We start from the raw sequence: 16,006 nt of genomic DNA, 5'->3' as shown, positions 1-16,006 counted from the left end.
TCTCTTTAGCAGTAAGACAGTTAAAAGTAAAGAATATAAAGACAATGTACATCCTCTACAATCTCACTTCCACGTTTTAGATTTGTAGTACCCTCACTTGATCCAAGACAGACCATAGATCTTGGCTAGAGAATTTGTACTCAAGATATTGGCCTTTGTGCTTCATCAGAAACTATGGCTGTGCATGAGTTAGGTCTTATTCATTTTTTCAGTCCAGAATTTGCACACAGTTGACAAATGTATTTTTGTGCCTCAATGTGCCCTGCTATTTATAAAGAACATAATCAGATACTTTTGGCCTTCATATCTATGCACTGTTGAATGAAGTAGATCTGACATTGTGTGAAGTTGCTGAATCAAATGATAAGCTTATTTTTCCATGATTTATTACCATCCCCACTCTGATCTTTCCCCAAGTTACCTGTCTGAATGCATCTTAAGCCCCTTCCATATCAGCACTCACAAAGGTGTTACTGCTAAGTAGCAGTGGCATTGTCAGGTGTTGGCATAAAAGGCCTCTGCCTCAAATTTTCAATTGGTGTCTTGAAAAATCAGACTAGAAAACCATGAGTGATGTAATACTGAAAAACAAAACAAAATTCCTGTGTGTATGCACCCAAGTTCAGAAGTCTTTTAAGGATCTAACAGTTTCTCTTCTAAACAGCACCATTGTTGTATTATCTGTACAGATACACTTAGCTTGTTGAAGGCCATTTAGTTTGTTCTTCCTTCAAGTATCTTCATTATGTTTTATCTCTTTGGTTTTCTTAGTCTTTTCTACTTTCAGATTGGTTTGAACTGGAAATATGAAACCTTTGCCTTTTCCATATCTTGATATGAATCCTGCCATAAAGACAGAACTTTATGCCAGGTTTCAGGCATGTTTCTTATAAATCTTACATCAGTTACTAAACATTAATTTGTGAAGAGATCATAAATATAATTTTTTTTGAGATAAACATTCAGCATCAACCATGGTTTTGTGACATACACCTTATTCTTCTGCAAGAGACCAACTTTTTAATTTAGGAACAATGTTTCTCACTGGTCACTATTATCCACATGTTACTTTAATGTTATTGCTATGACACTCAACAGTGACATGTTGTTTTAATTTATTATCTTTTGACATTGGCCACTGTTTAGAAATCCTTACACTTTCTGGATTGACAGTAGTTTTAATTATATAAAATAACATGTAAACTTTTTAATTAGAATTAATTTTTAAGTTCACTTAAAGAAATGTTTTTCTTTTACCCATTAGTTTTGCTATTAGTTGCTTTTGTTTCATTATTGTTTAAAAATAGCAATTTGTTTGGTGTAGTATTGTGCCAAAAACCTCTTAAAAAACAGCAAAGTCAATGCACAGACCACCTGTTCTGATTTGAATGAAGAAACTCCAGATTCAGTAGATTTTACTACCAAAATTATAAGCTTCATTAAAGGAAAACTTAAATTTTCCACTCATTTTGTGTATAGGCTCAGGACTCAGTAGTTCTGTGTGAGGTAGTAAAGCTTTTAAATCCTAATTGTACAAATGGAAATTAAATTAGAAAATGCAGTTATTATTAATTTTGTTAATGATTGAAAAGTTGACAAGGTTAGTCACATTCTCCAATGACTTCGTCATGGTATTTTTTGTCCTGCCCTTTTTATCTCCTTCCTATTTTGTTCCTTATATAGATGCATATTCCAGTAGAGCACTTTTCCAACATTCCTGTGTATATGCTTAGTCCCACACCAAGTCCCCCTCCCGAAGAAGTTACTGTTCGGAAATCTTTTTGGAAATTACCAGCAGCTCTTCATTTTAATATGTGAGTTATAAAATAATAGTGTAAGAGATTAGTATTTTGTGGTAATTTCTTTATTTGCTAAAATTTTCCTGTATTTTACATGGCGTTTTTTTTTTTCATGAATTAATAGTTATTAATATTATTAATAGTTATTAGTTATTAATCAAGGTTTAACTGGGCCTTTGTAAGCTATTTAAGAGAACACCAGATTTTAACTACATGTTGAAAAATTAATAATTTTTTTTTAAAGCCTGAATATGACTGGAACTGATTTTAAAACTAGAAAATCGAATGTTGATTGCAGATTACTTAAATTCCACTATAATAAGATAACTCCACTTAAAAACGTTACTAATGGCAAAAACAATTAAGTTATACTAAATATTTACTTTTGTCTACAATTACACATTTGTAACTTTTAGTTTTAAATACAATGAAAAAAGGTTCATCTTCAGAATAAGTTTTTGGTAATATAAAAATGTCAGCAGAATGAATTAAACAAGAGAAAATGGAATATTTAGTAATAGTAGTATCAGAGTATGGAAAATTTTATACTTTCCACGAAGCACACTCAATTGAATGGAATCTTTGTTCTTTTAACAAGTTTAATCTGGCTGGGACTATTTAAATGTGTTTTTATATTATACAAAACGTATTTATGATGACAAGAAACCCATTTGAGGTAAAAATTTATCTCAAGATAGCTGGCATGGGTATTAAAACTTGTTAGAATAAATTAGAGAACAACATTTTTATTTTAATAAAAGTTTTAATACCCATACCAGCTGTCTTGAAATACATTTATACAGAAGTTAGTCATCAGGTTTATGTTGTATAATATGACTGTAGATGGTGTATATTCTCAATAGTATATTATATAGTTTGACAAGCACTGAAAGTAATACTTGTTTAGACTTGATGTTAGACTGTGTTATTGAGATTAAAGTGCATATTGTGGACATATTGGTTTACACCTTTAGTTAAATCAAGATTAAGCAGCAACACATTGTACTAATACTGATCTGTATATTTATTTTCATGAAAATTGAATCACAAAGTATTTAGGGTGATTTGCATTTCTGTATTGCTCAAGATTATAGACATGGTGAAATATGTCTTTAGTTTGATTAAGTTTAAACAGCAGGAAACTGGCTAAATTGATGTGTAGCTCTATTTTACTGCTTATTTACATAGTAGCACACATTTTTAACTTAACTATTCTTGAACAGTAATATACAGACGTTAATTCTTCCACTTTCATTTGGCCAAGCAAAAGTGTTTTTGATTACAAAATACTTACTGTTCAAACAGTCAAGCGTTATCAAAATTATGCTTATATCCTAGGTCGACAAGTGGTTCAGCTCCTTCATCTCCAAATTCCAGTGCCAGAAAAGAAAATGTGCCACAGACAATTAGACCTTCTTCTGCAGGATCTCAACGAAGACTAAAATATTCTGAATCAATTCATATTCTTTGTGAAGATGCTGAGAGGAAAAGAAGAGGACTAAATGCTAAAAGAGTGCCACTGATACACACTAAGACAATTACACAAAAACTGGAATCTTCACCAGAAGAGGATATTCGGGGGCAACTTATGAGGGTTTGCAGAAGTTGTAAAGGTATGGTGTGTCACATCATTCGTGCTAGCCGTAACAGTCAGTACTACAAAGACAATGAGAAGAACCATACAGAATTGGCCACAACATAATAACGTCCTCTCATGTACCACTGTACACGTCTTTCACCTGTTGAAGCAAGCCATCCCAAAGGGATCTTTTGTAACAAATGTTCCCAGTACAACTCTTTAAAGCCATCTTTAATTATACAGTGGAAATAATATTAACTGTGAATGATTGAGATGCTGCCATACTCCATGAATTGTATATTTATGTGTATATTAGAATTTTAAGACCACAGAATTCTATCAGATAATTAGTCTTTGACATTAGATGCTGTCTAAAGTTTGGGAAAAATGTATTTTTTCCCCTTTTTTGAAATATTTGTTATTCATAGAGAAATGATTGCTACTTGTGAACCTGGTCATTTCCTGAAAGAAAAAAAAAATTACAGAGATAATGTAGTATGTTAAATATTAATTTGTCAAAATTTCAAATGTTGGATTTAGAAACAGTATTTCAGAATCTATAAACTCACTTATTACTGTGTTCGTAGTAGTTTACTAAAAGAAATTAAATTTATTATAACTTTTTTCCATGAATAAATGCAAAAAGAAAAACCACTTTTCCACACTGCTTGCAGCCATAATTTTTTAAAACAGTTTCTTGATATATTTTTTGTAACAAAATCAGTTATCTCTTACTGTCATAAATATGTATCTCTTTATGTGCATCACAACATCCACCAAGAAAGAATACATGGAATAGCACAATTACTAGAAATTTTAGTAACTGTAGAGGGTGTTGCTTTGCCTCCATTTTATGTAAAGACCAATTGATTATTTAAATTGGTTGAAATTTATCTTGCTTTGATTTCTTTTTTTTTTTTAAAGTATGTTTTAGTTTCATGAGCTATCAGCAAGCGATGGATGCAAAATGTTAAAACAAATAGTATGGCAGAATAAGTTAGTATAGATTTATAATATAGTTAATAATTTCAGTAAATATTTCAACTTTAAAGTTACTCTACTAAATCTACCAAGTATCAGTTGTTCAATAGCACCAACAAGTGTGTATGAAAACTAATGTAGAAAGTGATCACTAAAATTTACAATCATTTTGCATTGTTTAATCATTGTAAAAATGTTTTTAAATTAAAAAAAACTAAAGTAACACTACTGTATTACTGTGGATATCACAAAGCAACAAAAAAAATATATAGGTAACACTGGTAAAGTACTATAAAGAAATAAACAGTACTAAACTAACTTACTACATTTTTTCATTACTTGAGCAATGCTTCAATTTTTATATTTTAAGCTAAGTTATACAGGGAAAAATAATTCCAGACAAGCTATTTAGTGTAGTTTGTAATAATACTTAGTCTAGAATTGATAATACTGCTACATGCCCTACCCATAGTTGAAATTTTAAATTATTTAAACCACACTTTTATGAACTAGAATGTGCAACTTAAGTATACTGATTCCAGAAGGGACAAAGTTAATGAGTTCAATGGAGTAGTAATACCTAGAACAGAGTGACTTTTTCAGTTTTGATAAAACTCTATTATATTTATAAACAAAAACTAACACTGTACGATTTGTGAAACTTTGTTACTGACAGAAATTAGTCTTAAATAGAATGTGTTTATTAGTTGGTTACTGTTGATTTATTTACTTCAAGTTGTTTGTTCATTTATCAGAAAATTATAAAGCACAGAAATTTTGTGTACTGTGCTCTGTCTTGGAAATGTTAACAGAATACTAAGAACGTTATTTTAAAATTGCTATTTCTGAGGTGATTGTAGTAAAGTTTTGATCCTGAAATTAATTCAGATTACCTTAAGAGATTTATTTACAATTAATTTTCTTGCATGTTTGTCAAAAACCAAACTCAAAATACATTTATATTCAATTCCACCATAATTAATATGTGTGTATGGTATTTAGTATTACTTTACTTAGAAACTGTTGTATCCTGTGGGCTACTACTAACTATACATGCTACAGTAAAGTTGAATTTTTGAGCTGATCTATGGCTATAAAAAGCACACACATTTCTGAGTAAAATAGATTTACTTTTAGTTTCTAGGTAACAGGAACTCCTACAATATAAATGAGAACCTATCATTCGAAAATTTTTTATCTTAAATTTCCTTTGCCACTTATAGTCTGTTATTTATATGAAAGAAGTTTTATTAATTAAAAACTAAAAATTTGTCAGAAACAGAATTTTGAGATAATTAGGTAAAATGTGGTTTGGTAAAACACTGGAGTAATTATAAGGGAAATATTCAGTCACACAAATGAGAACTATATAGTACCTTCCAAAAAATTCATATGTACACTGAGCATGGCCCTACAAAATTATTTCATATTTGTTATAAATTGAGATTTTGCTTCAACAACCTAAATGAGTGGAAATTCAGAAAAACTATGCAATTGTCTAAGTTACTTAGTGCTTTATTACGTTCAACCAGTTTTTGCTTTCTAAAAATAACAAATATATTGCTATGATTGAAAACAGCAATTTCCTGGAAAAAATAATTTGAACATTCTTTACAGAAATCTGAAAACAATGTACAGGCTTGGTATTTTTTGAATGTTTAATGCTTATGAAAAATGTTTCCATGAAACATAAAGAACAGGTTTTATCCATAAGATAATTCATTTGAAACTAACAATGGTCATTGTTTAAAACAGTTCCAAAAATATTACTACTTAGGTTTTTTTGTCTTGGCAGTAGGCATAGCATAATACCTTAACCTAAAGAAAGTTAAGCAGTGTGAAACAGAATATAAGTAATTATAAAAAATTAGTGATATCTTGATGCAAAGTAAGCTACATGGGAAAAATAAACAGAAAATTGGTTAATAGTTATAACATTTGTATATGCTGTTTCAACAGAAACAGGTTTTTGACAACACACTATTGATTAAGGATACTGTAAAACTTCAAAGGGTCATTTTTTCACATACCAAACAACTCGAACAAAGCTGTCTCCTAAGCATTAATAACTACTTGCTCTTTCTATGGTATAATATAATGATAAGCATGTAAGATACACTTAGACTTAACTCCTCCTTTAAAGGTATTAAAGATTACAGCATTCTTAACTCAGTTTCTTTGATGCATTTCACCAGAATTAAAGATTTAGCTACTACTGTCAGAAAGGTTCAGGTATTCATCAACATGAGCCTCAGAATTACATGTGTTTGGGTATATTCTTTCTAAAGGCTATTCTTTTGTTCAGTTGAGTATTTTTGTTTTTATATAACCATATATAAAAATTGTTTATTACAAGTAATAAAATGTAACCAAAATGCATTTTTTCAGTTACTTAAAATGTACATATATAATACTAATTACAATACTATGTATGTTCATTTCTTTGTTTTGTTTTCTTGTATATTTCATATCCATCCCTCTCTACTCATGGCACTGGAAATTTCAAAAATCACTTTGGCCTATAGTTCACTGTTCAGATTGGGTAGAGCTAGATAATTAACTCAATTGATTAATGTTATGAAAATTATCTAATTGAAAAGTGTATCAGATTATTTCAGCTCTCCTAGTAATTAAAATAACATTACAATTTCTTACTTTTTAATTAATTCAAGGCTATCTAGTTTAATCAATTAATGGTAAGACTAATGACAATATCAAAATTAGTTTCCAATTATTACTATTTTGGGTTATTACAACTATCTAAGTCTAAATAAAATAATCAATTATTTGGGTGTAATCAATTAAAGAGCCCAACAATTAATTAATATTAGTAAGTAGTGGAATTTTAAGAACTTGTGTTTTAAGTTTTTCATATTTGCTTCTGACAAATAGTAGCTATAAACTTGGGTATGCATACTGTATATATAGATTATACACACACACGTATAAGGTAAAAGCAAAATAAATATGTTGAATTTTTGATTGTTTTTCAATGATTCAGTTAAAACCTGGCACAAGTTTCAAAATCTTACTTCATTTCTTTACAATTACAAAATTTGCACTTGTGGTTTATAAATCTCTCTGAAGTTTATACATAAACACACACACGTCACATTTTTAATCATTATTCATCTTCTAGCTACTGAAAGTCTTGTAAAAGATAGAAATAATCAAATTTATATAATATGTAATTCACTTTTATCCTTTCACACAGAAAGCATTCATCTAAATACCTTAGACTTTTTTCCCTGAATAAACCTATGTATAAGCATTATTTTGGAAATAGTGATGTACAATTTGCTAACAATTCATTGTTAGATTTGCTAGATTTGTTTAAAGATATATATAACACTTATGTTCTTTATTATTACTAAGTTCTGTGTTCTTGTATTTAAAATTACATTGTACTTCAAAATATTTATACATCCTTTATTTTCAGGTTACCATTTGTTTTTTCAGTTGTATATAATTTTCTGTACATTGTACTCCTTTTCTTAACAAAGATTCATTAGAAAACTACTGCTTCAATACAAATAATAATTGATTGATCCTGTTCATTTATTTTAATCTACTCTTTCTATATAAATACTAAACATTTATCACAGATTTGATATTTTTAATTATTAAAAACTTCTCAATGCAAATTATTTGGCTAGTGTTGAGTTTAGAGGAAGTTTTTCTGATCTTATACATTGAATTAGATACTTCTATCCCCTTTCATTACATTGTAGAAAAATAATAGCAATTAAAATGTCTTACGTGTTCCATGTACAAATTCATACTTCAATAATTTTAAAATAACAGAATTAATGAAGTTTACTCCTCTTATTGTTTCCTTTGGTAAAAAGTTGATATTTGTTTTCATAAGTTTTTCACCATACCATTATTTTCAATGTATCCACTACTTTATTCTGTTGTCAGTTTCTAGAGTCAACCACTGTTAACAGGGCTATGAGCTGCATCTTTGTAGTATTACATGTATATATAAGAAGGACAACAGCATATACCTTTTTACTTGTAGGGTTTTAGTTGACTTTTATTTAGCTCAACCATACATCCTTTTGGTATCTCAAGAAAAAATGCATTTGTTGAACTTTATAAAATTTAATAGATGCTCAGACATAAGATGCCTATAAGCTTGAAAAATGTAACGTTTGTTAATGCTATTTCAAAACTGAATGAAGTGCAATTTCTGTGATGTAATCTTGTACAAGTTATGTAGGAGTATCTATAATATTAGTAACTTTCTGATAGTTGCATATAAAACAAATGTTACTTACAGAGTGCACTATCTCTGTGAATAACTGTATATACAAATAGGATATAGCAAGATAACTATTTGCATTTATTAAATTAGTGAAACATATGAATATATATACACACCTACCTCTTTTTATATTGCTCTTCTTGTCTAACTATATGTATATAATGTAAAGCAAACAATCAGTAATAAAGAAAATGACTTACTATTCCAGAGACCACTCAGTTCAATCATTTTTTACTTCAAAACATCCAAAAGCACATATTAGTTTGGTAACAGGATTAATATAATATTGTATCTGAAGCACTTGTTTAACTTAGAACTGTGATTACTCTATCCAAAAGCAACAAAAGTTTAGTCAGAGAAAGGCTTATGTTTTGATTCTATCTTCCTTGTTTGAAAGCAAAATTTGAAATTGCACATACATGAAAGGTAACAACATTAAAATTGATCCAAAACTTGTGTGCTTTCAAAACAGTGGAATCCTTCATCAGAACAAAAAGGAATTTACTCTCCAACAGTACTTCTCACAAACATAGAGAAAAGTTGAAAAAATAAAATCTAGTTATTGCATTCTTTTATCATGAAGATTCAGTCCAAAATCAATGGTAAACATCCTGGAGTACCTTAAGACCTCATTTAACAGTCCTAAACCAAATCTGATACATTTGAAAAAAAAAAGCTAAACATAAAACTTAAGTTGTAATAATATTACTTAGCAACAACCTTTCATCTTTTCTACTATTGATTTAAAAAGGTATGGTTTACAAAAAAACATTTTCTTTTTATAATGCATGAGATTACATGTACAGCCTTTAGATTACCCACTTATTAACAAATAGAGCAATGTCACTCCATATAATTATTTCAACAGGTTTTTATATAAACACATACTTAAAAGCATTTTAAACTGGAATTTCAAAATAATTGTGTATTTATTTCTTGAAAGCACTGGCATTATATATGATGTAATGTTTACAAAATGCTAGAGGTGTTACTGTTTAGTCAGTTGAAACAGCATTTTTCAAGGGTGCATAGTATTAATCAGCTAACCTATCAACCAAACCATACAAAAATGTTTAGAACCAACATCTCCACATTACACAAAACATATATAAACCTGAAAAATTAGCTTTAATCTTTTGCAAAGGTAGAATGAAGTTAGACGTATTTTGAGCTGAATTTATATGTGGAAATTTAATTGAATATATTAACTGTGTAAGTTATAGTAACTAGTTAACTCAGTGTAAGAACAAAAATTGAAAGTCTGAAACATTCTCCATTACAACGTCTTGTAGGAATCAATAGAATAGCTTGAGTTATTACTAACAGTTGCTATTTTCTATAACCAGGAAAGTCCTGAGGAACAATGGATAGGTGAAACTTCAAACATCAGAAAACTTACAAAACACATCATTAAAAATATTCAACACATAATATTGTCATAAAAGCGAACTAATTATGTAAATCAAACTGAAAAATCTTACCAGTAATGAGTACAACTAATTAAATATACTTTTATTTTTTACTCATAATGATTAAAATACATTTTATCACACAGGCTCCCTCACTGTTAGTAGTATTTCTAACCATAATCTCAATATTAACTCGCAAGGTTTAGAAATTCAGGTTGATCCTGAGTACATGTACAAAGCTAACAATGCAAAAGAATCTTTGTAATAAAAGTGACAATAAAGAAAGAACAAAGCATAACTTCAAAAATAACAAACATGTTATGTATAATGTTCAGAAATCTTCATCAACCTCAAATAATGAAACAGGAGTTATAAATCCTGCAGTTCCTTCTAGCTAGAGTGGAATGTTATTTATATTTTTCTTATAAAAGACAGTCTACAGAATGCTTTATTTTAGCTACATTGCTGTATTTATTATACTTCTAAGTTTAAAAGTCAAAATGTACAGATATACTTGTAAAGTAATGCAATATATATTTATTTTAGTAATTTGACAAAAGCCTAGAAAGCAATCCAACCAAACATGTAACATATTTCAGAAAATCATTAATTGTCTAAGAGTAGCATTAAGTCTTTTTGTTTCAAAATGTACAACTTGCATAAATTACTATTAACTATATCCATAGCCTGTGTTTCTTAGCTACCAATTTTGCTTCCTTAAAACTACACAGATACTTGGAGTCAGAGGAATTGGTGAACTTCATACATGCAGATTTTATTTACCTTCAAACATTTACAAGTAATCAGTTTCATAACAAGAAATATGGAATCATATCTCATCACATTCACTGAAGTATTAGTCCCACATAATCAAATCTGTTTAATACACAATATTACCCTCAAAAACTGTTTACTACTATGATTTATGTTCTCATTAAACTTGCATCTTGTGCCATACAACAAAACTGTTAAGATTAAAAACTAACTTCTCACATTTACCTACTTGATGTTTTTTAACATAATGTAATCATATTTTCAGCTCATACTGACAGGTTAGTTATAACAAAGTACTTAACTTTACTTGTGCAATCACAATTAAATAGCATTTTTTCAGTATACATAAATTCTCCAAAGATAAAGTAATTCAACCTAAATTTCTAATAATCTAGAAACCCTAAACATGGTAATATTCCTTTAATTTCTTCTCTAAATTTGTTCTCTTGACAAACTGGATTACCACTAAGGTAAAGCTGCTGAAGATTTGGACAATATTCTAAAGGCTTTAAGCTAGCAAATATTTTTATACCTGAAAGTAAGTTAAGAGAAAATTCACAAAATTATAAAAGCTTGATAATAGTTGATCAACTTCTATATATTTTACAAATAAATTAGTCATATATTTCATAATAGCAACTGACTTAAATCACTACTAATACTCCAAAAACAATGCACAAATACAGTTAAACTAAGCAATGCTTGAAAGTTTTCACAAGTAGATGCAGATTTATACTTTATGTATGAAATATGATCCCTCTGAAGATAAAAAAAATTGTCAAAGCATCAGATATATCACTTGACAAAAACTAAAAATACATACTTACTGAGATAAGTGTCTACAAATATTTTAAGTACACTCTTGCTGCAGGCCACAGTCAACAAACCTTTCACTCAATACAATCCATCCAGTCAGTTAGGTCACAATGCTATTTTTTAAGCACTTTGTATCATTCCTGTGAATATTAATTTATTTATGGCATTATATATATATAATGTATACCACTTCTCCCAAATAGGTGATATAAGCAGTGTTTCAACAAAGATGTTACAATATAATTACCTGGTAGACCTTAGGACTGGGAGAAATACTTCATTAACAGTGAAGTGCAACAGGTAGAAAGTGTATTTGAAATACTACTATATACTCCTACAGGAAACCTGTACAGAGTCATTTATGAAAAACACAGATGTTTTTCACACCAATATAATGTTGGTTCTTAACATTTGTTACCACAAACAAAAAAAACTATATTATAATACACTATTTAATATGAAGGATAACAACAATCATAATAACAATAAATGCATTTGATAATTTAGTACTAGATTAGAATCTAGTTTGTTAGGCTTCCCAAAAGGTTAAATATGCAATTAACTTAATATATTTATAGGTTTTAATTTCAATAAAATTGCTTAAACAGTGTTTTGATATGAAAAAAAAAATTCTGCTTTCTAAAGTGCCAGTTGAGCTATAATATAAAGTAATAAAATAATAATCACTGGATATCAAAGATGACATATTTACCTGACAAAAGGAGTAATAATAAGCCACTAACTTTTGATAAAGATACATGACAATTGGGAGCATTGTATTTACAAACTGTATGTACTCACAGACAAAAAGGATACAATTGTTCCTCAACTTAAGTGTTGTAAGACAAGGTAGATCTTCAAGTCCACAACAATCAGCAATACAATTATCATCTAGATACAGTTGTTCTATGCAAAGAAGTTGGCATGCTGGCACTAAAGATGAGATTTTGTTCTTTGATAAATCTACAACTTTCATGCTCACCAAGTGATCTAAATGATACAGAGTGGTCAAGTCTTGATTGACTACAACAATTTCTGTATCTCCTTCAGACAACCTTTCCACAGTGTTTTCCATTATAAATCTGCTTCCTATTCATAATAAAGATGGGAATTATTTTTAAACATAAAAAGCTCTAATCTAAGATAACAGTTTTACTGAAGTACATGTAAAGGTTACAAATATAAACAGCAAATATCTATACATATAATTACATGTCAATAAAACCTCAAATACTGATCTACAGAGATTTATAGAAACCAATAAGAAACAAAGTAATAGGTAGGAAAGTTACAACAGTTCTTTTAATACTAAACATGTGGGTGATTTTACTTTTTGAAATTGCAAACATTAACTTACACACAGTAAACTCACTCATACTAAAACTCATATTACAGTGTAGTTATTAGATAGTGTAAAGTTTAGATCACAATTAAAACTTGAATAAAATTTTTTAATCACTGTATACAATTACTAAGGAATGCCAAACTACTGAATAAAGAAAAAAAAATTATCCCTAAATTATAGGGTTTTGTCTATTATTTATTTCATTATTTGTTAACCCTTTTCATACATGTAAGGATCATGCTCCATTGAAAACTTAACCCAAAACTTTAAAAGGTGCAAAACATGTATAAAAATCAACACAGTATGCTCTATACATCCTCTATAACATAGCATCAATGACTCACATCCAACCTGTATTTGAAAATACAAATGTTGCTAAGCGAAAAGGAAAACAATGTCATGTATCTGTTTTATGGTTCCCATACTTCCACCATCAACAAGACACATTTCTTTATTTATTATGGTGACTTTCTGACTTTTTATTGAATTAAAGAGCAATGTACTATAAACAATATTACTGTATCCACCCAGCATCATTTCTTTGCCTCAACTGGTCAATAACATGCCACATGACAATATATAACAGCAATAATTGATCAGAATTTTGTAACATTTTAAACAGAAGAAAGGAGAATGTAGAATAATACAATTATTGATTGGTGATTTTGAGTAACAGATCATTTGCTGCCCTCATATCATTCAGTAATCACTCACATGAGAAAAACTGTAATCCTCTTTGATCTTATTGCAATATAAGTAAACTAACAAATTTCTAAGGAAAGACATCCAAATTCCACAACTAGACCAGCCTGTACATACTGTAAACAACTGGAATTAACACTGAAATTATTTTTACACCTACGGAGATCACTGTAATAATTCTTTCTGGTGCTGTCAATTTTCTGAAGGTGATCAATGAATTCTAAAGTTTGACTTTCAAACCTCTGACTGTCAAGTGCTCTCATCAGTAATACACAACTAAGAAGAACCCCTATAAAAAACAAACAAACAGAGGTTTGTTAATAAAAAGTAGTGATCGCAGAATTTCTCATACAAACTAATAAAAATATGAAATAACTGTGCAAGGGATGTGTCAGGATTAATCAATCTTAAGGCATAAATACATTAAACAAACAGCTTTATACAAAGGGTGCCCCAAAAGTATTTAAACTTGTTTACTTGATTTGCATTTAAATTTTTAATAAATCACACTTATGTCATAGGTAGATCTAGAAATCATTGCTAATGATCTATCTCTAATTATATCATCTACAACTGGGAGAAGCCTGTACCTGCGTCTTTATTATTACTCTCAAATCTGTTTTAATTAATCTACACCTATTATGTCTAGTTTCTAATTATTATAAAGTATTTCAAATAAAATTAATTATTATAAGTAAATAAAACAAATAAATACATTATCATCATTATTATTATTATATAATACACTTTTCTTTACAATTATAGCGATATTACAGATCCAAGTAGTTATTAAAAACTTAAAAAAAAGCAAAGGAAATACAAAACTTACAAACTCTATTATTAATATGGACCTATAGCACAAATAAAAAAAACGTTTTACAGTGTAGCTTAGTCTACAGCTTAAATAAAAGTGTCTTCAATATTTATAAAAGAAAACAGCTGTAGCTGTTACGCTTTCTTTCTGATAAGATATTTTTCATTTTCAAATCAAGTTGGCTCATTCTTTTGCATTTTCTACAATAAATAAAACTAGATATACTGTATATACTGTTGGTGAATCGTAACATTCACAAGTCATCATAATATATACAGGACTATGAAATAATTTATAATGTGTGCCACATCATGCAGCTGCTTAGCCCACCTTCTGTGGGATTTTTTGTGCATTATCAAAGCAACAGAAACACTAATATTATATAAGTCTTAACAGTTAGATAACATTCAGTTTTACATCTGAATGATTAGTGCAATTTACTAACTGACTGATTATCATGTTTACTAACATGTTACATTCAATTAATCAAAAACCAAGCTAACTTTCCTATTTTCAGTTTGTTTTAGGTTCTTAAGGATATTTTCAAAATTACCATTTAATCTGATACACATCTTCAGGTACAATAATTCAGAATTAAGTAAATTTTTCATCTTAAGTTGGTCTTCATTAAAATGTACTGTATATGGATAGTAGTAAGAAATCTGTAAAACCATGAAAACCTGACTGATAATATTTCATGAGTTTCTCCCTACAAACTTTCCATACTAACAAATTTTGCTTGACAAAAATAAACTTCTACTCCCTGATGATGATTATAAATCTGACAAATGCTAAACATTAAAATTAATTAATAAGAATACCATGTGCTCATAGTTCTGGAGAAGTAGCTTATGATTTCAGATTTAAATTGTATTGACCCAAACATAATTACACTGAAGCAATCAAGCACATGGCTGTGAACAGAATGCACATCTGGGTAATCACACATGATTAATTTAAGTGCTTCTTAAAGGAACTATATATTTTATATGTCATAGGTAGAGAAGAATAAATCGATTGTGGGCATAATATATGTCATTATTTTTGTAAATAGCAATATTACAATGTAAAGTGAGTAAAATTTATTATTTTAAATAAAAAAAATCAGCCAATTCCATATTTATTGTTGTAATTCATGATATTGATCTAATGAGTTGATTATACTTAAATTAAAAATAAGAAATCATTTAAAAACTGAAAATTTTAAAGAATCAAAAGACACTTAAGTAGTTGATTATTTTCATTAAATTAATTGACTTAATCATAATTTTACAGGACACTTGTTAATATATACTTAAATAATCAATTTGATCAATTTATCATATTAACTGCCCAGCTTTATTCATTACACAAATCATGCTTCAACAACTTGTATACAAAATATTATCACTCCAGTCATACTAAGCATGTACACAATTTTAATATAAATGCAAAATTAGGACAACTTTAAGTAATTTCATACACAAATACTTGAATAACAAAGTCAGAATTAAAACACTACACTAGAGTATCTTCCACAT

At 28.7% G+C, this 16,006-nt stretch overlaps 2 protein-coding genes across 9 annotated transcripts in view; one reads left to right on the top strand and one right to left on the bottom strand.

Annotated features, from left to right (window-relative positions):
• Window positions 1–4,029, top strand: part of LOC143232157 (protein spire homolog 1-like) — a 120,621-nt gene extending 116,592 nt beyond the window's left edge. The window contains exons 14-15 of the mRNA XM_076467255.1: window positions 1,684–1,814; window positions 3,138–4,029. Of these exons, the coding sequence (XP_076323370.1) occupies window positions 1,684–1,814; window positions 3,138–3,501 (495 nt within the window). The 3' untranslated portion in view covers window positions 3,502–4,029. The remainder of the gene's footprint in view (window positions 1–1,683; window positions 1,815–3,137) is intronic.
• Window positions 4,030–10,785: 6,756 nt separating this feature from the next.
• The window catches only part of RabGGTa (Rab geranylgeranyltransferase subunit alpha), a 41,820-nt gene continuing 36,599 nt past the window's right edge, over window positions 10,786–16,006 (bottom strand). For all 8 annotated transcript variants that reach the window (XM_076467257.1, XM_076467256.1, XM_076467258.1 and 5 more), the window contains 3 exons: window positions 13,833–13,961; window positions 12,442–12,714; window positions 10,786–11,341 (listed from right to left, as the gene is read on the bottom strand). In XM_076467257.1, coding sequence (XP_076323372.1) covers window positions 11,193–11,341; window positions 12,442–12,714; window positions 13,833–13,961 — 551 coding nt within the window. In that variant the 3' untranslated portion in view covers window positions 10,786–11,192. The remainder of the gene's footprint in view (window positions 11,342–12,441; window positions 12,715–13,832; window positions 13,962–16,006) is intronic.

Source organism: Tachypleus tridentatus, chromosome 11 (genome assembly GCF_004210375.1).
Source record: "Tachypleus tridentatus isolate NWPU-2018 chromosome 11, ASM421037v1, whole genome shotgun sequence".
NCBI classification, from domain to species: Eukaryota; Metazoa; Arthropoda; class Merostomata; order Xiphosura; family Limulidae; genus Tachypleus; species Tachypleus tridentatus.
Note: the sequence above shows the minus strand (reverse complement) of the source record. Positions and strands in the feature narration are given on the sequence as shown.